Raw genomic sequence first — 27,841 nt, 5'->3', positions numbered from 1 at the left:
CGAGGACTTGTGGGAAAAAGCCCAGGAAGGCGGGGTTCGGGGGCCACTGGCTGCGGGCGGGACGCGGCGGAGGTGCGGAGCTAACGGCCTGGTGAGGTGCGCTCGGTTTGCCGTTATCGCCGAGAAGGCTTTTGGGGTCGCCTGGCGGGAGAAGTGGGCCCCGCCGCGGGTCCAGGGCAGGCAGAGAGGGTGAGGGCGGGCGGGGGCGCGGCCTTTGGGTGGCTCGGTGGTGTCCTGGGTAGCGGCGTACGGGGGAGCGGGGAGCGGGGAGCGCGTTCCAGGATCAGGCAGGGGCTCGACCCGCGCGGCCCGGGCCTGGACGTTCTGCTTCGCTGACGGTCGCTCCACCCAGGCTGTCCGCGGCATTGCGATTTTGCGGTCGTCAGGACCGCACATCCACCTTCCCGGGAAGACCGCGGAGGGGCCCGCCCCCTTTCGGCGTGGGTGTGCAATGCTTGCCTGGTTGTTGGGTATGAAAGTCATACCCTCAAGCACTGGAAGTTTCTCGTTGCCTGCCTGGACCTCGGCCCCACCGCAGGTTGCGCGGGAGTAGTTGGGCCTGCAGGAGTGGCAGAGGTGATGGGTGAAATGGACAAGGTTTTGACCTTTTACACCGTCTTAGTGGCTTACTGCGCTTTTACGCATATTTTTGAGTCCCCAGCAGAGCATTGTACTAGTTTTGTTTTTTAATGAGATATACATATGTGAACGAACGTGGGCACTGGCCAAAAGAAGCTTAAGCTTAGTTTGATTTCTGAGCCTAGGACGGCGGTGAGGGGGGGGGGGTCAGACCTATCCGCATTTGCAACTGTCTCTCCCTCTCGAGGAATCCCTTTTCCAATCACTCACACCTCTCCCATTCTACTCCTCCTTCCCTCTTCCCCCCCTTAAGCTTTGAATCTGCTCTCACCTTTTGGGGCCCTTGCCCCATCACTCATCCTCTTTCCTATACCTGTATCTTCTTTTACGATGTTTCTCCCCAGGGCTCTCCATCAGACCATAGTCCTACACCGGTTAATGATGAAGATATGTTCTGGGGTATGTGCTGAGAAATGTGTCATTAGGCGATTCATAGTTGACTGAACATCGTAGAGTGGGGTTACACAAACTTAGATGGTGTGTCCAACTACACACCTAGTTGCTCGTAGGCCACAAGCCCGCACAGCGTGTTACTGTACGAAACAACTTAGTGTAAATCAAGCACAAGAGAAAATAATGCAATGAAGAGACACGGTAAACATGAGATGTAAGAGACTGCAGCTGGTGTAACACGGCGTCATGTTTTACAGCAAACTTTTTTTTTTAATAAGTAGAAAGAGTACACTCTTTGCTGTAGTAAATACATAAACCAGAGCATGGTCATTTATTGTCATTCTCAAGTATTATGTACTGTACATAATTATAATTGTGTGTGCTCAACTTTTATATGACTGGCAATACAGTAGGTTTTTCTACCTCAGCACCACCACAAACGTGTGAGTAATGTGTGTATTACTCACATTGGCTACAATGTCACTGGATGGTAGGGATTTTTCAGCTCCATTATAATTATGGGACCATGGTAGTATGTGTGGTCCATCGTTGACCCAAATCTGGTTATGTGGCACATGAACAATCTTATCAAAGACAAAATTACATTAATACCCATATAATAATCTCATTTAGTTAGCTTATTGTATTTCCATTCTTTTAAAAAATTCCATTAAAACTCTCAATTTTTTTTCAATAATCTTTATATGACTAAATATAATATACTTTCTTTCCCCCATACGACTTCTGTGGCATCCACAGAAGTGGCCTTCAAGAACTCTTGAAAATATTCTTCTGTAACAGCTCCCTAGATGTACTTCCTAGTTTTTCCAATGTTGGCATGTCTTCCTCAGTTTGTTCCCTAAATATTAGTGTTCTCCAGGTTCTCCCCCCCCGACACGCCTCCCATAGTCACAGTTATTAAACGTGTTCAAATCCCATGATTGTAGTTTCTACTTTTATGTTAGTGACACCCAAATTTATCTCTCTAGCCCTCTGTAACTACCTACTGGATTCGTCCTCCTCATGTCTCATGAACACTCAAATTCAACATACGAATATCCCAAACTGAAGTATGTCTTTTCACTTGTCCTCCAACCCTGAAACTGTTTTTCCTTTTAAAATTGTGATTCCTGACTCAAAACGGCACCACTAATATTACCAGGCTCCCAAACAAGAAATCTATGAGACAGTCCTTCTCTGCTCCCCAATTCCTCATTCTAATCAGTCATTTGTCCCTTTTATTTTACCACCTTAATACTGTCATATACCTTTCAGACTGTAGGTCAGACCTCCTGGCCTGACATTTCAAGATCTGTTCTATTTCCACCTCATTAGCCTTCCATCATTCTCCCTCATCTCCCTCCTAGTCCCTCACTCTGCCTGCCCACCCCTTCGTGTAAATCACTTGGCTGGCCCATTTTGAAACTCAGGTTGAAGATGCAGCACCTCTGGGACCTCTTTTCTTGAACCCACCACCTGATTTATGCCTATCCTTTATGGTCAGTCCTGTAGCATCTGTCTGTATGTCTAGCACAGTGGTTCTGAACCAGGGGTTATTATGCCTTCCCAGGGACATTTGACAGTTTCTGGAGACATTTTTGGTTGTCACAGTCTGGAGGGGAGGCGGATACTGGCACCTAGTTGGTAGAAGCAAGGGACGTTGTCAATCTTACAATGCACAGGACAGCCCCCCGACAACAAAGAATTATCCAGCCCTTAATGTCAGTAGTCCCAAGGTTGAGAAACCCCTGCCTAGCCTAGCCTGGTATTTTGTTGCTCAGTATTTGATTGTTTTGTTCCCTTCTCCACTAGACAAGGGACTTTGTGTTACTAATTTTTGCAACTTTGAATCTTGATACAAGATCTATCACATAACCGGTCAATAAATGTTGAAAGAAAAAGGAGCAAAGGAGGTAATTAGGATGCATTTATAAAGTCTAGAGTTGCACAGCCAATCTGCTCCCAGGGGCTACTTGCTAATTTCAGTGATTCCCTCCGCATTGCCTTTCATTCATGTTGCATTATGGGGATGCCCAAACTTGTTTCTTTTTTTTTATTCAGCCAACATTGTTTGCCTCACTTAAAAAATAATACACTGATATTTTCTTTCTTCAGCAGCACTTTAGGCTTTCTATCCATGTATCTTGACCATTTATGAAGAGGTAAAACGTCATTAGCTAGGTTTCAAAAAAACTACACCAAGTAATTCTATTTAATTTTTATCAGAGGTTGATTGGTCAAAACTCTGCAGGCCATAATGACTTCAACCAATAAAACAATTGAATTACAACTACAAGTGAAACAAAATGCAGAAGAATTACAAGACTTTATGAGGGATTTAGAAAACTGGGAAAAAGATATTAAACAAAAGGATATGGAACTAAGAAGACAGAATGGTGTTCCTGAAGAGGTAAACTTCTTACTTGAATTTCTTAATTAAATTCCTACTTCAGAATCCAGCAAAATTATTTGTTTTAAAATAAAGCACTTTTTAAAATGGTTTGTGAAAATTCTGAAGTTGAAGTGATTTGCTTCCGGTCAACATTATAGAAAATTCTGCTTTTTAAAGTCTGTAATAATTGTATGAACTATATTAAGACATTTTAAAGTTAGTGAATAGTTTAACATTATGAAAAACATTATGAAACATTATGAAAAATTCTGCTTTTTGAAGTCTTTGTAATAATTGTGTGACCTATATTAAGACATTTTAAAGTTAGTGAATAGTTAACTGAAAAAGAAGACCATATGATAATTCTTAAGGTAAATGAATAGCATAAAATACGTAGATGTGTATATGTATCATGTATATCATATAATTATGTATTTAATGACATATTAACATATACTATTGCCATTAAAATATAGATAGCACCTCAGTTCCGTTAAATGATTTTCTAAAGACAGTGCATTTAAATATGGGCAGCCTTTTCATACTGTATGCAATGATGTGGAGGCAGTTCAGCTTGCCATTTGTACTGCTAATTCATTGTACTAAGGCTGCATGAAGATCAGGAAGTTTGAATTTAGGATTGCAAATTAAGTGTATAATTAAAATTTCTAGATAATACTTTTCTTGTGACTGAACAATATTCAACGTTCGTCTAAGGATGAATTAAACTTTTAAAGCATAAATTATCTTTATAAGTGAAGATGGTCAATTGATATTTTTAAGCACTTGAAAATTAAATTTGAAAGTACTTCTTACTTGAAATATAATTTAGAGAGAATTTTAAATATTGCTAGTTATACAGGAAAGTAATAGAGCAGTGCTCAAAACATGTTTTTTTCCCTTCACTAGAATTTACCTCCTATTCGAAATAGGAATTTTAGGAAAAAGAAGAAAGGCAAAGCTAAAGAAGCTTCTAAAAAAACCAAAGATGAAAACACAAAAAACAGGATAAAATCTTATGATTATGAGGCATGGGCAAAACTTGATGTGGTAAGTTAATCTAGTTTTGTGCTTCTTCATATTTGAGTAAAATTTTCTTGGTGGTAGCTAAGAGTCATGGATTAAATGAAAATAACGTAGAGTTCTTATAACCTGTTTCTTTGTCTTATAGACTATTTTATATGGAATAAAAATGTAATTACGGAGCTCTTCAATTAACCAAATTATTTTTTTCTCCTGCAGCCTCTTTCAGTGAATAGTAGTAGCTAAAACAGCCAGGATTCTTTTTTTATTATTATTTTTTCTCTTTTTGCAAAAAATATCACGTAGAGGTCCAGTATATTCTTTACGCAGTTTCCCCCAATGGTTACATCTTAACTACAGTATAGTATCAAAACCAGGAAGTTGACATTGGTACAATGTATGTATAGTTCTATGCCATTTTATCACATGTGTAGGTTTGGGTAACCACATTGCAAAGAAGATACAGAAATATTGCATCACCATAAAGATCTCCCTGTGTTACCTATTTATAGGGGGGTTATTACCGTGAAAAGAATGTCTGAGTCAAAAGAGATTGGGAATTGCTGGACTAGCATATTGTGTATTTTCTTTGGTAGAGTCAGCTGTATTTTGGGATACACTAAGATAGTATAGCATAATCATGAGACCTGTCTGGAGGGGATAGATTGCCTGGGTTCAAATCCTGACTTGGCCACGTAACTAGCTGAGTGACCTTGAGTGAGTTAACTAACTTCTGAGTTTCAGTTCCTTCAACTGAAAATCACAGTAATTATACCGTCCTCATAGATTGTTATAAGAATCAGGAATTAATTGTGCTTTATAAGTAGATTTTGTTGTTTTAACAATAAGAAGAAAAGGTTTTTAGGAAAAAACCTTTCTCTCGTATTGGTTGCTATTACATTAGTTTGGGGTTATTTGCAAACTTTTCTATTACCTAAAACCATAATACCTCACTGCTATGTAATAGTTTGTGATTTAGGAGTGGTTTGTAGACTCTGTTGACTGAGCTTAATTTATGAGTTCAAAGTCAGATTCTTTAAGTGGTTTGGATCTTGGTGTTCTAAGCAAGGGTACCTTTGGATATATTCTTAACAATGAGAGATTGTTTGGGTTGCTTTTATAATAAGCCTTTAGGTCCTTAGATATAACAACTTACTAAGTTGTGCTGAGTGTATTTTTTTGTGTGTGCTTTTTAATAGTCATGTGATTATGACTTCTCCTATTCACCGTTCTCCTACTTATAATTTCAGGAAAGTATCCTTGATGAGCTTGACAAAGAAGAGAGTACCCATGATTCTGTGTCTCAAGAATCAGAGTCAGAAGAAGATGGAATTCGTGTAGATTCACAAAAGGCTCTTGCCCTAAAAGAAAAGGTACTCTTTAGGTTAGCTTTAGGTAGGCAGGATATATAGAAAATCATGTGGATCCCCAAGATTTCTTCAGCATAGTTTAGGGGGTGTTCACACTTTAAGTTGCTTTGGCTGTGTCCCTATTGGGAGGCAGTGCAGGATAGTGGTTAGGCGCATGTGCTCTGAAACTGATTACTTGGGTTCATTCCTGTGACAAGTTCTTCAAATTGCCTGTGTTTAGTTTTCTCAGCTGTAAAATAAGATTAGTATTATTACTAAACCTCAATGAGTTATTGTGAATATTAAATTAATTATTATATGTGAAGTGCTTGGACCGTACAGACTCGTGCCAGGGTTTTAGTAGTAGATTAAAGTAACTTACAAATCAGCACGTGATTCTTGACATGAATATTAGATTCCACTCCTCCATGTCACAGGCCGTCGGGATGCTCAGCATCTCCCTGAGGAATGTCTCATAAAACTAGGAGTATTGCTTTTCAGAAAGGTGGCACTCTTCAGATTGAACTTCATCTTGATGGCTTCTTTTTTGTTACATTTCTCTGGGTTATTATTGTCAATAAAAAGTATATAATGTCAAGTATTTTACTCATTTTTCTGCCAGGCCTCTTGGATTGTGTCCCCACTATGAGTATATAGTGAATTTTAGCACTTGTAAAAAGACCATTTTGCTGCATTATCTTTTTTTCCCTGTTAGCCTTGATCACACAGCTAATGAGTTAGAATGAGGTGGAAAATACTGAAAAAATTGGTTCTGAATTCCTCTGCCAGTATATATCTGACTTGTATGCTTTTTCAGGGCAATAAGTACTTCAAACAAGGAAAATATGATGAAGCAATTGAATGCTACACCAAAGGCATGGATGCTGATCCGTATAATCCCGTGTTGCCAACAAACAGAGCCTCAGCGTACTTTAGAGTGAAAAAGTAAGGGATTTCCATATGTGTGAATATTCTATGTGTATATGGAGACTGATATTTTAAAAAGTTTTTCATGATAAAATGTGGGAAAGATTGAAAAAGCATTACATTTCATTTCAAATTCTTATAGCTCACCCCCTTTTATTTATTTTATGTAAACTGTTTTAAACATTCGGTTGCTCAAAGCATGCCCCCTGGAGCTCACTTTACAGAGATGTTCTTCAAAAATTGAATAATGCTGTTCTTTACCTCATTCACAAAAGAAAACATCAGCGGGTAAAAATTGTTAGAAGTTAATTTCCCTCCATATTTTGAAAAATCATTTATCCACTATTTAACCTAGAGAACTTTCATTATGGTAAACTTAAAATATGTCCCAACATTTGTTTAAGTCATACTGACTCTTTAAATACATACTTACTGTTGAAGAACATAAATCTTATGGTCTTACCATAAGCAGGGAACTGACCTATCATGAGAATTTGTAAAAAGACAAAATACCAACAAGGAATATATTCTTACTGTTTTAATTATTATTTGGAAATACGAGGTGCTGTAGGGAGTGTTAGTGGGGGTATAAAATGGTAATTGGTTTCTGAGTTTTTACTGTGTTTAGGTCTTTGCAATTTATGATGTTAATATCCTGACAAATTTATATTTTATAATATTTAATATCTACAATATATGTAAGTGATGAAGAATAATTTTAAATAATCTCAACACGAACCCATCATCCAATTTAAGAATCAGAACATTATTCTTTTTGAGGCTACCTTGACACTCCTTTCCATATCCTGACCCTTTTCCCTCTCAGTTAACCACTATCTTGACTGGTATATTTATCATTCTTTTGACTAAAAAAAAAGTTCATTTTATATATGCATCCCTCAATAATAATATTGTATAACTTTGCTTATTTTTGAACTTTAAAAGTGTATCACACTGAGTGTCATCTTAAATTTCTCTGAATGTTTCCCAGATTTGTCATGTTTTACGTATAGAGCTGTAGATCTCTCATTTTCACTTATGTACAGTTTCTTTTTAGGAAGATACCGTTGTGTATCCATTCTCCTGTTGCTGGATTGTTGGTTGATTTCTTTCTTCCTCTCCTTCCTTTCCATCTCCCCCTCCTCCCCACTCTCTCCCTACCTCCCACCTTCCTTATTTAAAAACAGTCATGCTGGGAACACTTTTGTGCATGTTGCTTGGTGCTGAGGGGTAGGATGTGCACATGTTCTTTAAAGGGTGATGACCTATTGTTACAAAGGTAGCTGTACAAGTGTATGTTCCCGTTAGCAGTGTGTGAGAATGCCCATTCTGTATCTTTACCAACACTGGTATCTTTGGGCTTCTTAGTTGTTTTCAGTCTAGGGGGTATAAAATGAGAATTCATTGTGCTCTTAATTTGCATTTCCCAGTTTCTAATGAGGCTGAGCATCTTCTTATATGTTTATTCACCACTTGTACTTTCTGTGAAATGCTTGTTTTGTCTTTTGGCCATTTTTCTGTTCTTCTGTTTTGCTACTGATTTTTAAGAGTTCTTTATTCTGGATACTAATCCTTTAGTGTTTGTGTATAATTATCTTCTCCCAGTTTGTAGCTTTATCTTCTTTGCTTTCTTTATGGAGTCTTGATGAACAGAAACTTTTAATTTTAATGTATATCAATTTACTGATTTTTTAAAAAAAATATTAGCACTTTTAAAAATGCAATATGTTGAAATAGTTTCCTTCCCTGAGCTTATACTAGTGTCCTATATTTTCTTCTAAAAGTTTTTTTCTTTCACTTTTCACATTTAAGTCTTTTTATATACGCTGAAGGTAGAATTCCAGTTTTGTATCTTTTCATGTGACTATCCCAGTTGTGCCAGCCATATTTAGTGAATGTCCACCCATGCCTTCCCCATGGACCTACAGTGCCACCATTGTCATAGGTCAGGTTTGCACGCATCTCTTTCTCATCTGTATTCTTCACATTGATCTGTTGCCTATTACTGTACCCATTCCACACCATCTTTAATTGCATTGTAAGTCTTGCCATTTGGCATAGGGCATGTTTTCCTACCTTATTCTTCAGGAATGTCTTGGGTTTTCTTGGACTTTAGCTTATCAATATAAATTTTAGAATCATCTTGTCAAATTCCTTGAAAATGTCTGTTGGGATTTTGATTACAATTGCTTTGAATTTATAAGATCAGTGTGGAGAGAATTATATTGTTATGTTTTTGTGCCTTATAGATGAATGTGAAATATCTTCTTTAATGTCTTTGAAGATGGTCTTGCAATTTTCTGTATATGGGTCTTGTACATCTTTCGTTAGATTTGTTTTTTGTTTCTGATCTCTAGTAAAGCAGCCACCTTGCTTAACCTTCATTATTTCTAACAATCTCTTTAGATTGTTCTGAGTTTTCTAGGTAGGCCGTCGTATCATCTGAGAATGTCAGTTTTGTCCCTTCCTTTCCAGTCTTTTTAGATTTCTTATGGAACTGCATTGACCAGGATTTATAGTACAATACTGAGAAAAAGCAGTTGATCGTGTGCATTCTTGTTCCTTGCTTTAAAGGGAATGCTATTTACATCGCAGCATAAAGAATTACCGATTTTAGTAAGCTTAATGGAGTAAAAGGAGGTAGGAAACATGCCTTCAGTTGGGAAATTAATCCCCTTTTTGGGGATTTCAGAAAACAGATTTTGAAATTTTGGTTTAACAAATGATTTTTAGTAATTTTTTTAAATTGCAGATTTGCTGTTGCTGAGTCTGATTGTAATTTGGCAATTGCCTTGAACAGAAGTTATACAAAGGCTTATGCAAGACGAGGTGCTGCTCGATTTGCTTTGCAAAAATTAGAGGATGCCAAAACAGGTATTAATATTTTCCAGGTCATTGTTATCTAAAAAATTCTTTAATTGTTTAATAGATGCTATACAACGAATATTAGACAATCAGATATTACCTTCAGAGAGTTTTCTGTATCTTAATAAGCTAATTTTTGCAATTGAAAAGGTATCTTGATACTTTGGGAAAGAATGCATTATTTGCCACCAGTTAGACTTTGGTTCAGATTCTCATTCCACCATGTGTGACCAGGGGAAGGTTATGTATCTTCTCTGATTTTCAGTTTCTCATCTGTAAAATAGGGATTAAAACATCTTACTGGCTGTTATAAGGCTACAGGTATGCACGTAAAGCTCTTATCACATTTTTGTTTACATGTTTGAAATTTCTAAGCCTCTTATTTTTCCATAAAATAGATTTGTGTAGTATAAATCACAAACTCTGAATAAAGCTAGTATCTAAAAGATTCTGCTGCTTTTTGATTGTATGATGTATGACTTAAAATAGCACGTATCCTTTCTGGGGCTGGTGGAAGAAGGCGATTCTGTCAGGATATGTCTGGGGGAAAATGGAGAGAGCCCAGTAGCCTAATGATAGCATTTCTTAGTTCCTCTTAACTTTGCTATAGGACAGTTACGTATTTGTCACATGTAGCAAATGATTATTGTTTTATACAGGTATTTAAATATGTCTTTCAAATATTCTCTATCTTTCTATTTTACTCAGATTATGAAAAAGTATTAGAACTGGAACCAAATAACTTTGAAGCAACAAGTGAACTCAGGAAAATCAATCAGGTGAACTATAGTTATTTAAGTGCATTACTTATTATCTTATTTCATGAAGTAAAGGTTTTAGCATAGACTCTGTACTGTACATTACTTAATATAGACATTTTTCTAATTTTAATTCTTTGTACTGTAGAGTTTTACCAAATTTGCAAGCAAGAGATAGTAACGTGTTTCCCCGAAAATTTAAGACCTAGCCGGACAATCATCTCTAACGTGTCTTTTGGAGCAAAAATGAATATAAGACGCGTTAGAGCTGATTGTCCGACAAGGTCGTGTTTTCAGGGAAACACGGTATAATGGTATTTAAAGATCCTTTATTAATCATCATCTAAGAAAGTTGTCTGAAATCTTTAGAACTGCTGCTTTACTTTTTCCCAGATGACAGAATTATTTTTCTTTATGCTACTGATTTTTCTTTTTTGGCTTGTGCTTTGATTTCTGTACTAAACTTTGTGTATTTCTTTCATTTTGTAATTTTTAAGTTGGGGCATCTTTATAGTTTATATCTTAGCAAAAATCATACTGATTTTTTTAACACTAAGAAACGAGTTATTACTTAAATATGAAATTTGCTGTCAAATGATACTGAACAGCTACATATCCTTTAACTTTGCCGTTGAATCAGTTATGATTATTTTGCCGTCCATTGAAACTTTGAGAAAAAAGTGACAGTGATTGGGGGAAAATCTGCTTTTTATGTTGCCATTGTTTATTGCACATAAGATCTGTTGGTAAATATATCAACTTGATTACAATTGTGAACTGTATTGTATATTTTTGTATTTTGTCCCAGGTCAAAGAATGATTATGAATATTAAGTTTGAGAAATTTGGTGATGTGTTTTATTTTTGAAAATAGTTCTTAGAACAGTACCTGGCCTGTGTAGAAATTCAGTAAATGTTTGCTGAATAGATAAAGGAAGAGCTACATTTAGTAGATACTACTTACTATAATTGGAATAAGTTGTACATTAAATTTGTTACAATTTTTTTTGGCTTTTTATTTTAATAAGTAGAAAGACTTAGAATTAGAGTAAATATTTTAATTATTAATTTGAAATGTGGCAGAAATTCTAATGTGTTCGAATAATTTAGTCTTTTAAAGTCAAATATGCATGCATCTTGCAGTACTTGTTTTAGTTTAGCTTACTGGTATGTCTCCTAGGCTCTAACAACCAAAGAAAACTCATATCCAGAGGCACCTGATATGATGATTAAGTCAACTGAAGGAGAGAAAAAACAAATTGAAGAGCGGCAGAATAAGCAGCAGGCAATTTCAGAGAAAGATCTGGTAATCCAGAGGGATTCCAATATATATATATGTTTTGCTGAATTTACTCTTAGTTTCTTATGTACCAGTTAAGTTTCTATTTTTTCTAGTATATTAAAATTCTTTTTCAGTGGGGACTGAAAATTAAATATACTAAAACTTCTGGAGCCTACTAATTCTAAATTTGAGTAATTAATGACTTAATAAATAATTTTTTTAAAAAATTTAATTTTATGGGACAAATTACTTTGGAGCATTTTAACATATTTACATACAGATAGAAATTTAACATAAATAAATTACAATTTATTTATGATTTTTTTCATTAACTCACACTGGACTATTTCTGATCCAAATTCCTATAGAAATCCTGAGTTGAGATTTAATTTAATATATTTACAGCTTTTTGTGGACCCACAGAGGATTCATAATACTTCTGATTATTGATTGTGATACAATCACAATCAATTTTTTTTTCCGATTTTAAATAAATGTTATAGTGAAACCTGGTATACACATTTAATACAGTTTAATTTATCCCATTTTAGACATATTAATGTTATGAAGAGTGAGCTGTAAAATTCTTGTATTCCGTTCTTTCATAAAAATTGAGTTACGAAATTGTTTTGTACAGCTTATAATGTAACTAAAGAGTATAATATTTGGACCTATATTTATTAAAATGTGTTTTTAAATTTAAGCTTTGTGTAATAATTGTACAAAATGGTTAATGCTGCAAAGTAACATACCGTGTTTCCCCGAAAATAAGACTGGGTCTTATATTAAGTTTTGCTCCAAAAGACGCATTAGGGCTTGTGTTCAGGGGATGTCATCCTGAAAAATCATGCTAGGGCTTATTTTCTAGTTAGGTCTTATTTCCGGGGAAGCACGGAAGTAATATACATTTTTTTCTCTTTTATAAGGGTCTGAAAAGAGAATGACACCCTTATAAAACTGTAAAACAACTCAAAGTTACAGATTCTAAAACATATATCATGGACTAGATTTTTAACAATTAAAATATATTGTAATTACTGATACAATAAATTGATGCATATACTGGCAGTGTTTTTTAAGATTTGAATTCAACTAATTTTTTTGCATATTTTTTATTCTTCGTATTTCTTTCCAAAATGATAGGGGAATGGATTTTTCAAAGAGGGGAAATACGAAAGAGCAATTGAATGCTATACTCGAGGGATAGCAGCAGATGGCGCTAATGCCCTTCTTCCAGCTAACAGAGCAATGGCCTATCTGAAGATTCAGAAGTAAGGATTGGTTACATTTAATACTTTTCAGGATGAGAATGAAATTTACCATAAATTGGCATATTAACTAAACAGTAAAATTTATTTATTCTTGAGAATTAAAATTAAAAGAGACAGGGAGTGTGTGTGTATGTGTGTGTGTGTGATAGTACATGTTCAGTAAACTTAGCTCTTGTTAATATTTTTCCATTTTTAATAGTCTGGACTTATACAATTTAACACTTTTTAAATTGCTATATGCATGTTACTCTGAATTACTGATTTGAAAATTATTTTTAACCTCAGAATCCTTTGGGCAAAGACTTAATCCTGCAATTTTTATACTTTTATTTACTTGTTTTTTTTATTGAGGAATACTGGGGAACAGTGTATTTCTCCAGGGCCCATCAGCTCCAAGTCGTTGTCCTTCAATCTAGTTGTGGAGGGCGCAGCTGAGCTCCAAGTCTAGTCGCCGTTTTCAGTCTTTAGTTGCAGGAGGCGCAGCCCACCATCCTATGTGGGACTTGAACTGGCATCCTTGTTGCTGAGAGCTCGCGCTCTAACCAACTGAGCCATCTGGCTGCCCCTCCGGAAGTTCAGCAGCAGCTCCTTGTCTTCAATCTAGTTGTGGAGGGAGTAGCCCACTGGCCCATGTGGGAATAGAACTGGCAACCCTGTTTTTTTCAGAGCTCATGCTCTAACCAACTGAGCCATCCAGCCACCCCCTGAAATGTTTTATATATACATATATATACACAGCAAAAGTGGATCGCTGTCATTGAAACTGCTGCTTAATTATATATGTACCTAAAACTTGGTCCTGTGATATTTTCCAGCTGTTTTTGGATAAACTCAGGGTCTCAAAGTTGTACAATCAGGATAGTATTTGATGGCAGAAACTTTATCTTACATTTCATTGTATCTGTTGTTATAATACTTTACACACTAGTGACAAAATTAAGAAAAAGACTTATAAATATTGTAAATAGGGATGCTAAACATTTTTGGTGCCATGGACCCCTTTGTCTGCATGTTGAACCTTTCTCAAAATTTTTAAATGTGTAGTTATATATATTTAGGATTCCAGTGGAAACCAATTATATTAAAATATAGTTTTAAAAATATTAAATTTGTGAAATAGTGGTTTATATACTTTTTAAAAACACACTACATAGTGAGAAACCATATTTACAATCTAGGCAAGTTAAAGTGAAAATTGTTTTTAAAGACACTAATGTGAAGGTTTGAATAAGGGCACTAGGACTTGGGATGATCTCTGACATGTCTTATTCCACATATTGTTCAGCTAGTCAGTGTGAGTAGGGACTACTCAGCAGCACTGATGATTATGTTACTGGTGTCATAACACATGGCTTCATTCTTTGACATCTGAGTGACTACGTGGGGCAGAGTTTCCAGGCAATTGGCTAGCTATATCATAAGAGTGTCTGTAAACAGGGATACTGTGATCACATGCGAACAAATAACAGGTTATATTGCTACTGTAATTATGAAATAGTGGTGATATCCCCAAACAATATTGTGAGATATCTAATAAATGTAATGTGATATGAAAATATCTGTGATTTTTATTGGGAACAAAGGTATAGTTGCTTTTACAACTGTGGTTTGTTATCTACACTTAAAATTGAAAGAAAAGCTAAATTTTATTTAAAAGCTAGTGAAAATAAGGATGTAATATTTTTCCCATCCAAGTTTTCATATCTCAGAGGACCTCAGGTTAGGAACCCCTGTCATAGAAGCAAATTTTGGTTGTATATTTAACCTTATTGAAACTAATAGACATATCTAGAGACATATTATTTTGATTAAAGACATATTGTTTTAATTTTATTTGTCCTGCTAACTTATGAAAATTTTGGTTTTGCTATTCAAGAATTGTGCATTATTTAAAAATTGTAAAGCCTGATTCTTAGATTTGACTAATGTGAAGAATAATATCTTCTGTTATAATAGGTGAGATTCTATCTACATTTATGAAGGCTCTGATTTATTGCTTTAGTTATAATCACATTAGTGTATTATAGCAAGTTAACAGTATATTTCAAATTACACTTGATCTTAGCCAAAAGGCCGAGAAGCGATGTATATTTCAAATTAAAAGAACTATATGACCCCTTTTTACATTTTTTCTAGTGTATCTTTTAGATTCACACTTAATATCAGAAGTTGTCTCCACTACATGGTGACTATTGTCAGATATTAGACTAGATGAGGAACATAAAAAGGAGCAATTTTTTAAACAGATATTTGAACTGAACTGAGATCTAATGGGGTAATATGAGTTAGGTGAAAAAAACAGGTTGAGTGTCCCAATGCAGGTTCAAAGGCACAGGAGTGGGAAACTTCATGGAAATTCTGGAAAGGGCAAGTGGTCCATATTATGGCTGTTATGCAGGGGACAGAGATAAGGTTGGAGAGTCAGACAAGCCCCTGACTGTGCTCTGCAGAGGAGCTTGACTTTATCCTGAAAAGTGTGGGGGCCATGTAAGTATCTCGAATGGGAGAGAGATATAATCAGGTAGAAAATATATCGGTAGGGTCGTGGACACACACACACACACACACACACACACATATTGTTTCTTGTAAAGTGAATTAAAGAATTTAGAGATGTTTAAGTTCATTATAAAATCTACTTTTGTTCATATTGGGTCTTGTTTTGATCTAATATGGTAGGATGGCATTTATTTAGGCCTTGGGGAGATCCTTTTTTTAAAAAGTATTTTAATTATTTAGTTTTTCAAACTTTCACAAAAGTAATATAGCAAGCGTCATGCACGAAATCATCTAGTTTAACAAGCCATACCTTTTTTGGTCATATTTGTTTCAGCTCTTTCCTCCCACTGAATTATTATAAAGCAAATCACAGACGTTTTGTTCGTTTTCTAGCTCCTCTTAGTGCTTTATCGTAGAGCAGTACCCAGTCAGACTGAATTGATTGCTGGTTGCCTGGTTAAGTAGAGTTTATGAAAAATGTCAGATGATATGCTCTCACATATATAATGTTTTTGTGTGGGTTGTTTTTCCTTAGCTGCTGTGTACTATAGGTCAATATTAATGAAGTTTTATTAGAAAATTAATGCTAGTTATAATTATTAATGTAGTATCTGTTTATCTTGAGGGTTGGAGGAGAGGTAGATGGCCAGCAGTGGTATTCTTTTGTCTGATCTATTCATGTTTTACTGTCATTAATACCATCCTTCCAGCAAACTCCTTTCTGACTTTCCTTTAATCTGATACCTTCCCCCTCCTTATCAGATGATTTCAAGATTTGGTGAGAATATAAAATTTAAAAATAGTCTTTTCTCTCATTTGGGAATTGGTAATTGAAATTATATACATGCTTTTTACATTAGGAACTCAGTTTATATGAAGTTTTTCTATAGGTTGCATTTTTCCAGTTGGTAATTTTATCATGTTTAATAGATATGAAGAGGCTGAAAAAGACTGCACACAAGCTATTTTATTAGATGGCTCATATTCTAAAGCTTTTGCCAGAAGAGGAACTGCAAGAACATTTTTGGGAAAGTTAAATGAAGCCAAAGAAGGTATGATTTTTTATAACAACTAGCACTCTCTCATCCCGACGAGACTTCCAAGTTGTAGAAGCAGAGATTGGCACAGCCTTCCCACGGTTCAAGGATGCAGAACTTAGAGAAGTACATTGCCTATCACAGTATAGTTCATGAAGAGGTTTGCAGATTTGAAGGACTGCAGTTTCCATAGTGGGCCTGATTGTCTTCTAATAGCGTACAGTATAATCTGGCTAATTGCCAATCAAAATTAATGTAAACTTTGAATTATAAGTGAGAAGGAAAAAAGCAAGCATGAAAAGGAAGGGAATCGGCAGCTGGGGGATAGAGGATGATGTGAGATCTGTAGTGATGCCCCGCTTCTTTTTTTCTTGGTACTGGTTATTTTCCATGTCTTTTAAGTATTTATTAATCATTTTGAAGAACCAACTTGTTTCTGTTGTGTGATTTCTGCTCTTTATTTCCTTCCTTCAACTGTCTTTAGGTTTAATTTGCTGTTTTTCTAACTTCTTGACATCAATACTTAATTAATTTTCACCTTCTTTCCCGATATGTGCATTTAAATCTGTCAGTTTCTCTCTAAGCATGGCTTTGGCTATAGCTCATACTTTTTTTTTATTATGGTAAAATACACATGACATAAAATTTACTGTTTTAACCACTTTTGAGTGTACAGTTCAGTGGCATTGAGTACATTCACATTGTTGTGCAACCATCGCCACTATCCATCTCCAGAACTTACTCATCATTCCATTCTGAAAACTCATTCAGAAAACAATTGCTCTCCATTCTCCTCTTTCTCCAGCCCCTGGAAACCACTATTCCACTTTCTATCTCTGAATGTGCCTATTCTAGGTACTTCATATGAATAGACTCATACAATATTTTGTCCTTTTGTGTCTGGCTTATTCCATTTAGCATAATGTCTTCAAGGTTCATCCATATTGTAGTGTATGTCAGAATTCGATTCCTTTTGAAGGCTGAATAATATTCCATTATATGACATTCTCTTACATTCTATTTTACCTGTAGTGAGTTACCCCTGTCATTTGTTAACAGGGTAGCTTTGGTAAAATAGCTTTGGGTAAAATAGCTCTTAACTTTGGTAAGTTAGATGACCTCTAGGCTTCAGTCATATTGACTGTAAAGTGGGGTTGTGGTGAGGGTTACATGAGAATTAATACAAAGCAACTAGAATAGTGCTCAGTAAATTTTAGGCCTTGCTATCTGTCGATCACCGATTTCCTATTGTCCTGAGTAAAACTTCTTGAGATAAACACAGAGTTACTAAACTAAATAAGCGCTCATATATCATGTCTTGAACTGCATAAAGTATTTGCACTAATTTATTATATTTCTTAAAAATTCACTTCAGATTTTGAAACTGTTTTACTTCTGGAACCTGGAAATAAGCAAGCAGTAACCGAACTTTCCAAAATTAAAAAGGTAATGCATTCTTTTCACCAACATATCCTTTTCTTTTCTTTTTTTTAATTTAATTTTATTGTATTTTAAATTTATTGGGGTGACAGTTGTTAGTAAAATTACATAGCTTTCAGGTGTACAGTTCTGTATCACATCATCTATAAATCCCATTGTGTGTTCACCACCCAGAGTCAGTTCTCCCTCCATCACTATATATTTGATCCCCTTTACACTCATACCCCACCCCTACCCCCCCATATATCCTTTTATTTTCTGCAACATAAACACATTTATTTGTTGGATAATTGAGAATATTTTTTTTATGATTACAAATTTATTTTCAAGGAATTAATTGAGAAAGGACACTGGGATGATGTCTTTCTCGATTCTACTCAAAGGCAAAATGTGATAAAACCCATTGATAGTCCACCTCAGCTTGGATCAACTGTAAGTAAAGTACTTTTCTTTCATTTTTTTTCCTTGCTATTTAATTATTGGTGTTGCATAACTAAGAGTTGAAAACAAGTTTGAATTAATAATCTCTTAAATGTTGGAATCTCTTCCTACGGTCATTTTTAGAATCTCTAAAAAATACTTCTTCGGACAACTACATAATAAAATTGGGGAAAATAGAGCTGTTAGAATTCTGGGGTACATTTTTAAGTGACTTTTAATTTAACAGTATAAATTTAAGTATTTCCACATATGTTACAATATTAAAGGAATATGAAACAGTTTTACATTATTTTTAAGAATTAAGAACTTTTTACTTCTATTACTGTTTTTGAGATTGGGAAATTGTTACAATAGTCTTGCATTTTGTGTGGGCTTAGATCTAAAATCAGCACTTAGGCAAAAATCTTGTATAGGCAAGATTATCTTTAAAAATATATACTGCACATTGTTTTTGGTACACCATACCGTTTTTCAGTAAGTCCAGCAAAGTCAGCTCTTTTCCTGTAATATTGGGACAGAAAGAGTAACTGGCATGAATTCAGAAGTTTGTTTTGTGCTAAACCTTTAAAATTGAGTTCATTTAAGGCAAATATAAATATAATGTGACTCTATGGTAGTTTCTAACATTTATATATATTCATATATACATGTACGTATATGTATACATATACATATACATATACATAACACCCATGAAACCACCAACCAGGTCAAAAAGTTGAAAGGTATCAGCTTCCCAAAATTTCCCTGTGTCCCTCACAGATGACAAACCTCTCCCTGCCCCTAGAAGTAACTGTTAGGCATGGATAATGCTTCCACAGAAGTAATTTTATAAGAAAGAGCAGCTGTTTTTATTCTCTTTTTACAAAGGAAGAAAATGAGACAAAGAATGTTTAATGTTTTTGCTAAGTTCATATTTCAGGTTAGTAGCCGATAGAGGAATCCTTAGTGTAATACTTTTCCAGTGTTCTTATTGTGACTTTATTCTTGAATTTTCTGAGACAATATTTGTTTCATGTGCCAGGCATAAATCTAGTTGCTTTCATTCATTATGTTTATTTGCTATTTTACTCTTTTCAATGAAGGTGATTAAATGTTTAATTAAATGTGATTTCAACTTTTACATCTTTGTACCACTTCTTCACAAAAATTAATTTACAAGTTTTAAAAAAGCCTTTGTCAGACTGCTATCTATAATTATGAAGACATGACCTTGTTGTAAATCAAATATTTGTGTATGTAATATCCCATGGCCAATATACTCTAAACAGCTTTTGTAAATCTGTTGGGTTTTCTTCTCCTTCACGTGAAAAATCAATTTATGTTAATAGTTGTGAAAATGCAACATGAATTTAAATCTTTTGTAGCACGATGTCGAAACACCTCGACATATGAAATGAGATGTCTGGGGAAAATCATTCTGTAAATGATTCAACACAAGTAAAATCATTATCCTAGTAGGAAAGAGGGAAAAAAAGGCTGTTTATTTTTATAATAGGTTTCCATAATAAAAATGTGGGCATTGTTTAAAAAATAGAAGGTGCAGTTTGGCATAATGCTTTTAAGAGTTATTTTGAGCCCCACCAACTTTATAAACTTTAAAATCTTAGGCAAGTTACGTAATTCCTCTGTGATCCTTACTTTTTCTCCTTAAGTTGAGAAGAACTCACAGATTAGCTGAAATCAAAGGAATGTCCATTAATACTAATTTCAGGTGAAATGAATGTTAATTTCCTTTTCAGTCACATATTTGTGAGTCTACTTGGTCGCTGAGGAAAGGAAGGAAGGCCCAGGAAGTGGAGAGAGTTCTAGGGGTGGTTACTTTATTAAAAGTGAGAGGCTGGGCCAGGGTAGCCTGTGCTTCAAGGGCTGGCAGCCTGGGAGTACTTTTTATTTTTGGCAGACCTTCTCTAGAGAGAGTGTGGGAGAGCAGTGATGTGCCTCAGCTAAGCCAGGGCCTGGGGTTCCCTGGTAGGGTGGTAGTAAATGAGATTTCTCCTGACCTCTGCTAAAATATGTATTTTGTTTTATTTTCATTTTTCTGTTTTCTCACGTAAAACTCATCTTCCAATATTTTGTCCTTCACCTTGTCTTTCTCCCTTTCTGTTTATTCTTATTTCTCTCTTCTTTTTCTTGAAATGGCCATAATAAAGAGCTAAATGAAATATGCGCCTAAATCTTAATTTAAAAAAAAGGGATGAATTGACCCTTTCATATTTTTTCTGAAGTCTTTCTATAGTGGTATCTTTTGGGTTGTACTGCTGTTAGCAGCATAGTCGTACCCCTGATTCCTCCCACCCGTTGCCCGTAGCCTTCAGCAGCTCTCAGTACCTGTTGGTTTACAGTGAACGGAGCTCATCTATTAGGACATTTGTTCATTAGGATCATGCTTATGCAGCTTGTCAGTGAAAAGATTTGGTTTTAAATGGGACTGCATTGATACATTTCAATAATTATTGCCTGTCAAAAATTATAGCCTATTTTTTAACACTAATACATGTCCATTCTTGGTCAATATCTTAAGAAAACTATTACTAATGATAGTTTTCAGCAAAGGCCTTACCTTAATATAATTATGCTTTAAAATAGAACTGCTAACAGATTCTGCTAACAAATTTGCTAACAGGTTTTTTATCTCTGCATTCATACTGTAACATTCAGTTGTTACCTATTAGGTCTTAGCTATGCTAATAGAATGTCTGATTTTAACATTGAGTTTAATTTATATGTCGAAAATTTTCATATTTACAACTTTTTGATTTAAAATTCAACTGTACAGTTGGACTAGACATTTAGAATATATTGAAGAAAGTTTTTTATTAAAAATAAGAGTACTGTATATAAACTTAAGAATTGAAAATGTTTGACACTTGTAATGATTGAAATAAATAGTGAATGCTATTTATTTTATTAAATTAAAAACCATTATTGCAGTCAAGTTCTTAGCAACTTGGTAAATATTATTTGGCAGATTTAATCCTGGGCTGGTTTTATCCCACTGCTACTTACGTAGAGAACGTATTTAGGTTTTAATCCAGAATGCTGGTTATTGCCTGGCCTTATTCTTCCTGCCTTCAGTTAGCCTACAGTATTGCTGGCAGTTTGGTCATGTTTTTTCTTGGCTTCGTTGCCTCTAGGATCAAATCCAAACTCCTTGACGTGGCACACGAGGTCCTGCGTGCACTGTCTGTAAGCGACCTGGCAGGCTTTGTGTGCGTCACCCTCCCCTTGCGCCAGCCCCGTTGGCCTTCTCGCCTTTCCGCTGACCGTACGGTCGTCTTCCATGTTTGTGTACTTTTTCTGGGACATCTCTGCTGACGCCAGTGTTTATCTACCTTCCTCTGTGTTCTCTTACTGTTCTGTGCTGTCACCTTTTATGGTGTGTATCTCATTGCCTTGTAATTACTTATATGTCCATCTTCTTTCCCCCTTTAGACCTATGTAGGATAGATGCTATGCATCTTTTATTTGTATTCTCAGAGGATGACTCCTGAGTCTGTCTAGCCATCAAATTGAATTTACTTATAACTGGGATATTGGCTGTAAGAACACTGCAACCTTTTAATTTGTGACTCTAAAATAGAAAACCTTTATGTGTTGATTTAAGGAATTGATTTTAATTGTTTTAGAAACCACTCAAGAAGGTTATTATTGAAGAAACTGGTAATTTGATACAGACTATTGACGTGCCAGATAGCACTACGGCTGCTGCTCCAGAGAGTAATCCTATTAATCTAGCAAATCTAACAGCAAGCACAGGCACTACAAGTAAGAAGAATTCAATCCAAGATGACCTTTTGCCCACAAATGATATTCCAAAAGCAAAAGTATTGAAAATAGAAGAAATCAGTGATACTTCAGCTCTGCAGTGAGTAGTAATACTTTTACATGATAATCTCTAGAATGCTAATAATTCAATTGGAAATTGATGAGACTTCTGGTTTGTACTCAGAACCTTAATTTTTTTCAACTTCACGTTCTATCTAGTTTTTCTTTTTCATTTGTTCTTGCTCTAAGAGAGGCTTTGCTTAAGGAATGATCACTGTTCCTTTACCAGAGTGGGAAGTTAGAGATGATAAGAAAGTGTCTTGAACAGATTGATTTTGTTCGTTTTCTTTTCTAGAACTTTAGTATATTGTTTCACTTTTGAATTCAGCAAAAAATGTTTAATTTTTTAAAAGGAAGCTGGTGACTATCACAGGACCAAGTTTTAGGTGCATATGTAATTAAGCAGCAGTTTCAATGACAGCAGTTCACTTTTGCTGTGTATGTATATGTATATATAAAACACTTCCAGACTTTGCCCAGAGGATTCTGAGGTTAAAAATAATTTTTAAATCACTAATTCAGAATAACATGCATAGAGCAATTTTAAGGAGGGCACAGCTCACAGTGGCCCATGGGGGGATTGAACCGGCAATCTTTGTGGTATCAGCACCATGCTCTAACCAATTGAGCTAACAGGCCACCCCCCATAGAGCAATTTTAAAAGTGTTAAATTGTGTAATTCCAGACTATCAAAAGTGGAAAAATTGAGGCTTTATCATTATTCTAGCCATTCATACTTAAGGTTATTTGTGGGCTGTTTAAAATTCGGAATTTAAAAAAATAGTCATGTGTTTCCTTCATGATGAGAATATGAAAAAACATAGACTGGGTTTATTTTGGGGTATTTATACTTTATTCATATATTCTTGCGTTGCACTCAACAATTTGAAGTGTCTTTTTTTTAACTTTGAATTTTAGTAGTAGTTCTATTTAAAGGGATAATATGGGTCGTGGGAAAACACTAAATCGGTAGTTGTTTTTTTTTAAAGGAGGAAGCATTTTTTTCTTTCTCAGAATATATTTCTTGAAACTGATAATTTCTGAAAGGCTGAGTTTTATGTACATGTGACATAGTAATGCAGTATGTAGAAATGGTCACAAGTATGAGGGCATACTAATAGCCCAACAGATGAGAATAGTCCTTAACATAGCATGTGAAAATTTGCAAAGGCATTACCTTGTCTTGTGGAAAAAAATGTATTATCAACTGAAAGAATTTACTACTTTCAGAGTGTAAATAGATAATATAATATTAATAAAGTCAGAAATTTAAAAAATCTCTATTATAATGTTTCCTTATGTAAACTTTAAATATTTGTGGTTCTTTTTCAATTGTTTGACTGATGCCTCTGAAATATTTCAGACCTCATGTTAATTTGAAACAGGATGTGCGTCGGTCTTTCAGTGAGAAGATTTCTGTAGAGGTAGATAAAATACCTGCTCAGTTGATCACAACTGTTCTTCCTCCAGTTCCTGCAAACTCTTTCCAGCTTGAATCTGATTTCAGACATCTGAAAAATTCTCCAGATATGATATATCAGTATTTGAAGGTAAGAAAAAGGAAGCTAGTAGTTTTAGTTCTATTGTTAGTAAAAGGTCAAAGAACTTCTTTGTTACTTTATAATAATAATGTTATATTTGCTTTTTGTATAGTATAATTATAGAAAATGCTCTTACCCCTTGCCTGATACTTATGTCACCCTGGCCAGGCCATTTTAAATATTTGCAACCAGGAAACCTTTGGAAATAAGTCTTGTTTTGAATTCTCTTGTCTAAAAATAATCTAATTTTCATATATAACTTAAACGTAATTCTTTATCCTTCAAGATGGGGAAAGAAGCAAAATACATCGAGGGCCTTCTGTGTGCCAAGTAATGCTTGCAATGTTTAGACAGTCGTTCTCCTGAAAATGAGCTTTTATTTGCTCTAAGAAAAAGAATGAAATTACATGAAATTTATGAAATAATGGAATAGATTAGTTTTTTCACAGTGTGACTATAGTAATAATCCCTTATATAATTATGCAGTATACAAATACTTCCAAATACATTGTTTCATGAAATTTTAGTTTTTAAACTCTATTTGTATTGCTCCTTGAGAGCTCTTAAGTTTCAAGTCCCTCCTGGGGTGATGTACTTCTCTGTTCATGAGGTTTTCCTGTCCCTCTCTGTTCATGAGGTTTTTCTCTGAATTGAACTGAGTGATTACAGTTCTTCTAACTTTTTTTCTTCTATTATTAATTACATTTTGGTGTGACCCCCCTCCCATTATTATTCATTAAGTACTAATGCATAGTAGTTATCTTTCCTGTATTCATCTAAGTAATTATTATATGATTTATGATATGTGAATTTTGCCATAATTTAATTTTTCTAACTATATTTTTTCCCAAGAAAATTGAACCATCCTCGTATCCTAAGTTGTTTCAGAAAAATCTAGATCCAGATGTATTCAACCAAATCATTAAAATTCTTCATGACTTTTACATTGAGTAAGTTGAATTTTTTAAGTTATACCTTCGTATTGTAATGCTATACTATTTCTAGTGGTTTGGGAAATTCATTCATTTTGATGTCATATTGCTACCTGCTATGTAGCACTAACTGCTATTAGGTCTCTAGTAAATTTTACTGGTGCAGAAGTTGTAAAGAGATGACACATGCAAGCGGTAATAAGGGAAATGATTAAGTAGGAGGACAAAGGACTTAAAATTTTTCTTAAGAGAAAAGTAGGGTGTGGAATTGACAAGTGTTATAGCAGATTAATGTCTTGCTAAGCCTCACATTTAAGAATGTTATAATTTCTTCAATTGACTTTATACATTTCTTCATTTGGGTACTTAAAATATAGACAGTATCCAGGGAAAAAAGATAAATGAAGAGCTTATTTATATATACTGTGTTAATAAAGAATTAAATGAGCAACTTTTACTGGATCATTTGTTTTATATTTGGTTTATTTCAGAAGAGAAAAGCCATCACTCATCTTTGAAATCTTGCAAAGACTTTCTGAACTAAAAAGGTTTGATATGGCAGTGATGTTTATGTCAGAACCTGAGAAAAAAAGTAAGTTCTGTGAAGAAAGCCTTTCCATATCTCTTTATTCTTGTATTGTTCCTTTATTTTTTTTAAACAAATGACATAGCAAACATTTATTGAATGTTAACTATGTCCAAGGTACATACAATTAAATTTAAATTAATTACAATTAAATTACTTGAATTACAGTTAAGTAAAATTAAAAATTTAAATCCTGATAATAACATTATGAGGTGTTGGTTTGATTATCATTCTGCTTTTACAAAGGAGGAAGCTGAGGCATGGGGAGGTAAAGAACGTGATCAAGGTCACATAGGTAGGAAGTCAGACCCAGGATTTAAGCTTAGGCAGTCTTGCTCTAGAGTCTGGGCTCCTCTACTTGAAAATGCAATAAGAGTGTAATAGTTGAGCTCCTGCCATGGTGGAGCATGTAAGGGGTCCCTGCCATGGGAGGTCTGACGCATTCTGTGAGAGCTGATTTCCTTGAGTGTGTTTAGTTTAAGCTGCATCTTCAAAGAAGTGCAGGAGTCCGTGAGACGAAGGGGTAGGGAAGAGTTTTAGACGGAAGGAATGCAGTGTGCAGAGGCTTTGAGGCAGGAAAGAGCAAACTGAGTTTAGAAAATAAATGAAGCACAGTGAGGCCGGGTTGTAGAGTTGGGGGTGACGAGTGGCAGGTGATGAGCCTGAAGAATTAGACCCCTTCCTTATTTCTGTATCTCAGTCTTTGGCAGAAAGTGTCCATTCTGGGAAACCCTAATTTAAGTAAAATCAAACTCTGCAGAATCTTCAATTACTCAGACTTTTGAGCTATACTCTAGTTTTACGAAAAAGAGAAAAATCATTAAAATACGTAAGTACTAGTTTTTTAGTTTTAAAAATAGCAAAAATTCAATGTACCATTTTCAGACCTCCTAAACTAAATGTACTCAGGGCTCCTTCTCTTTTTTCTTCTTTATGTTTCTAGCGGTGACATTAAATAAGTCTCAGTCACTAAGAAAAATACTCTCTGTTCTTAGGGAAGTGGATGTGTAATTTAGAAAGATTTTTAAATAGAATTTAAACCAAAAGAAGTTTCTGCTTTATCTTCAGTTAATCAAAAACAGTCCCTGAAATTCCCTGAAAAGTATTGCTCTTATTACTGCTTTGACTCATCCTTTACCACTTTTTTCCACCACTCTGCCCCACCACATGGCTTTGTGTTTTTTTAATATATACCAAACTGCCAGACTTATTTTTAGCCTCAAGGGCTTTGCTTTTGGCTGTTCCCTCAGCCTGGAATTTCTTCCCACGTATCCTCACCTAGCCAGCTTCCTCACTTCATTCAAGTTTCCACCTAGCTGTCAGCACCTCAGAGATCCTCTCCTCACCAGCCCTAGTTAAAATAACTGCTGCCTCCCCTTCCTCATCATCCTGTTTTCTTACCGTGCTTTATTTTTCTTCATAATACATAACTAGCTGACAGTATTTCATGTATGTTTATTATTTTTCTCCTTAATAGAATGAAAGTTTCATGAGAGCAGGAACTTTACCCTGTTTTCTAGGCCTCGGGGCATAGAACAGTACTTAGTACGTCATAACCTCTTAGTATAAGTGTGTTGAATAATGAATTTCTTGCCACTATAATGTGATAAGTTCAAGTGCAGTCAAACAATGTGATTGGCTCTTCAGACTGGCCTAACAATAATACCCCCTGGGTTGGGTCACCACTGTCCATGAGAAGTGCTTAGAATGGTTCCTGGCATGTAACTAAACATTTAATAAATAATAGCTGCTGCTATCTTTTATTACTACCATTACTGTTAACAACTGTTAGCTAGTGTTAATGCTGAAAAGTATATAAACTATAACTGTATTTTCTACAGTGTTGAGTGTAGACCATTCAGTGGTATGAAAGGTAAAGCTTTTATGTGGTTTGTAGGAAGATCTTTTAACTTTTAATAGTTATATGTTTTATTATATATTATAAAAATGTGTAACTACCCCATCACACATGATTTCATAGATGTTATTGCTAATTTTCAATTTAGAATAGTGATACAAGATTTTCTTCTAAAATAAAATGATTTAAGTTGGAGAAACAGTTAATTATAATATTAAGTAAAAGTACACTTACTGAATAGAATAAAAATTTTAGGAAGCTCAGATGAGTTAAGTTTAATCTGCAAGATGAATGTCATTGAGTAAGTAGGATAAATTTTTTACTAGAAAGTAAAATATTCTGGTAAAAGACATTGGATTGCTGTATGATTTTCTGTTCTGGGGTTGGCTATTTAAATATCTGAATTAGAATTTATAAATAATCCTAATGATTGTTGCTTTCAAATGTAAATAGTTTAATTTGACAGATCAGATTACTCCCTTTAATTTTTGTTTCACTTAGTTTTTAAAAATGGAGATTAAAATGAATAATTTTTTTCTTTTTCAGTTGCACGTGTATTATTCAATCACATAGACAAATCAGGATTGAAGGGTAATTCTGTTGAAGAACTCAAGAAAAAATATGGTGGTTGATTTCCACTTTTACTGAAATTATTTTCTTTGACTTTCATATGTAAATTTTTTCTACTGAAATAAAGTGTTTTGTTTTGCTTTTAAGAAAATGAAATACAGGAAAGTACTGTCTTTGGAGATAAGCTAATTAAATATAAAGTGAGTCGTGA

The 27,841-nt window shown here is 34.8% G+C and overlaps 1 protein-coding gene across 2 annotated transcripts; it reads left to right on the top strand.

Annotated features, from left to right (window-relative positions):
- Positions 1-27,841, top strand: RPAP3 (RNA polymerase II associated protein 3). Of its 2 annotated transcripts, none has more exons than XM_033118395.1 (17): positions 1-96; positions 3,259-3,442; positions 4,334-4,474; positions 5,698-5,820; positions 6,614-6,741; positions 9,476-9,597; positions 10,297-10,367; positions 11,526-11,651; positions 12,771-12,898; positions 16,328-16,449; positions 17,810-17,880; positions 18,205-18,306; positions 21,945-22,183; positions 23,507-23,693; positions 24,537-24,634; positions 25,108-25,208; positions 27,607-27,841. In XM_033118395.1, exons 2-17 carry the CDS (start codon positions 3,290-3,292, stop codon positions 27,690-27,692), a joined length of 1,998 nt encoding a protein of 665 aa, XP_032974286.1. In that variant the 5' UTR covers positions 1-96; positions 3,259-3,289; the 3' UTR covers positions 27,693-27,841. The 2 variants fall into 2 exon arrangements, with proteins under 2 accessions (XP_032974286.1, XP_032974287.1); XM_033118396.1 differs by having other exon boundaries at positions 7-91.

Source organism: Rhinolophus ferrumequinum, chromosome 10 (genome assembly GCF_004115265.2).
Source record: "Rhinolophus ferrumequinum isolate MPI-CBG mRhiFer1 chromosome 10, mRhiFer1_v1.p, whole genome shotgun sequence".
In the NCBI taxonomy this organism is placed as follows: domain Eukaryota; kingdom Metazoa; phylum Chordata; class Mammalia; order Chiroptera; family Rhinolophidae; genus Rhinolophus; species Rhinolophus ferrumequinum.
This window is presented reverse-complemented; position numbering and strand designations above follow the sequence as displayed.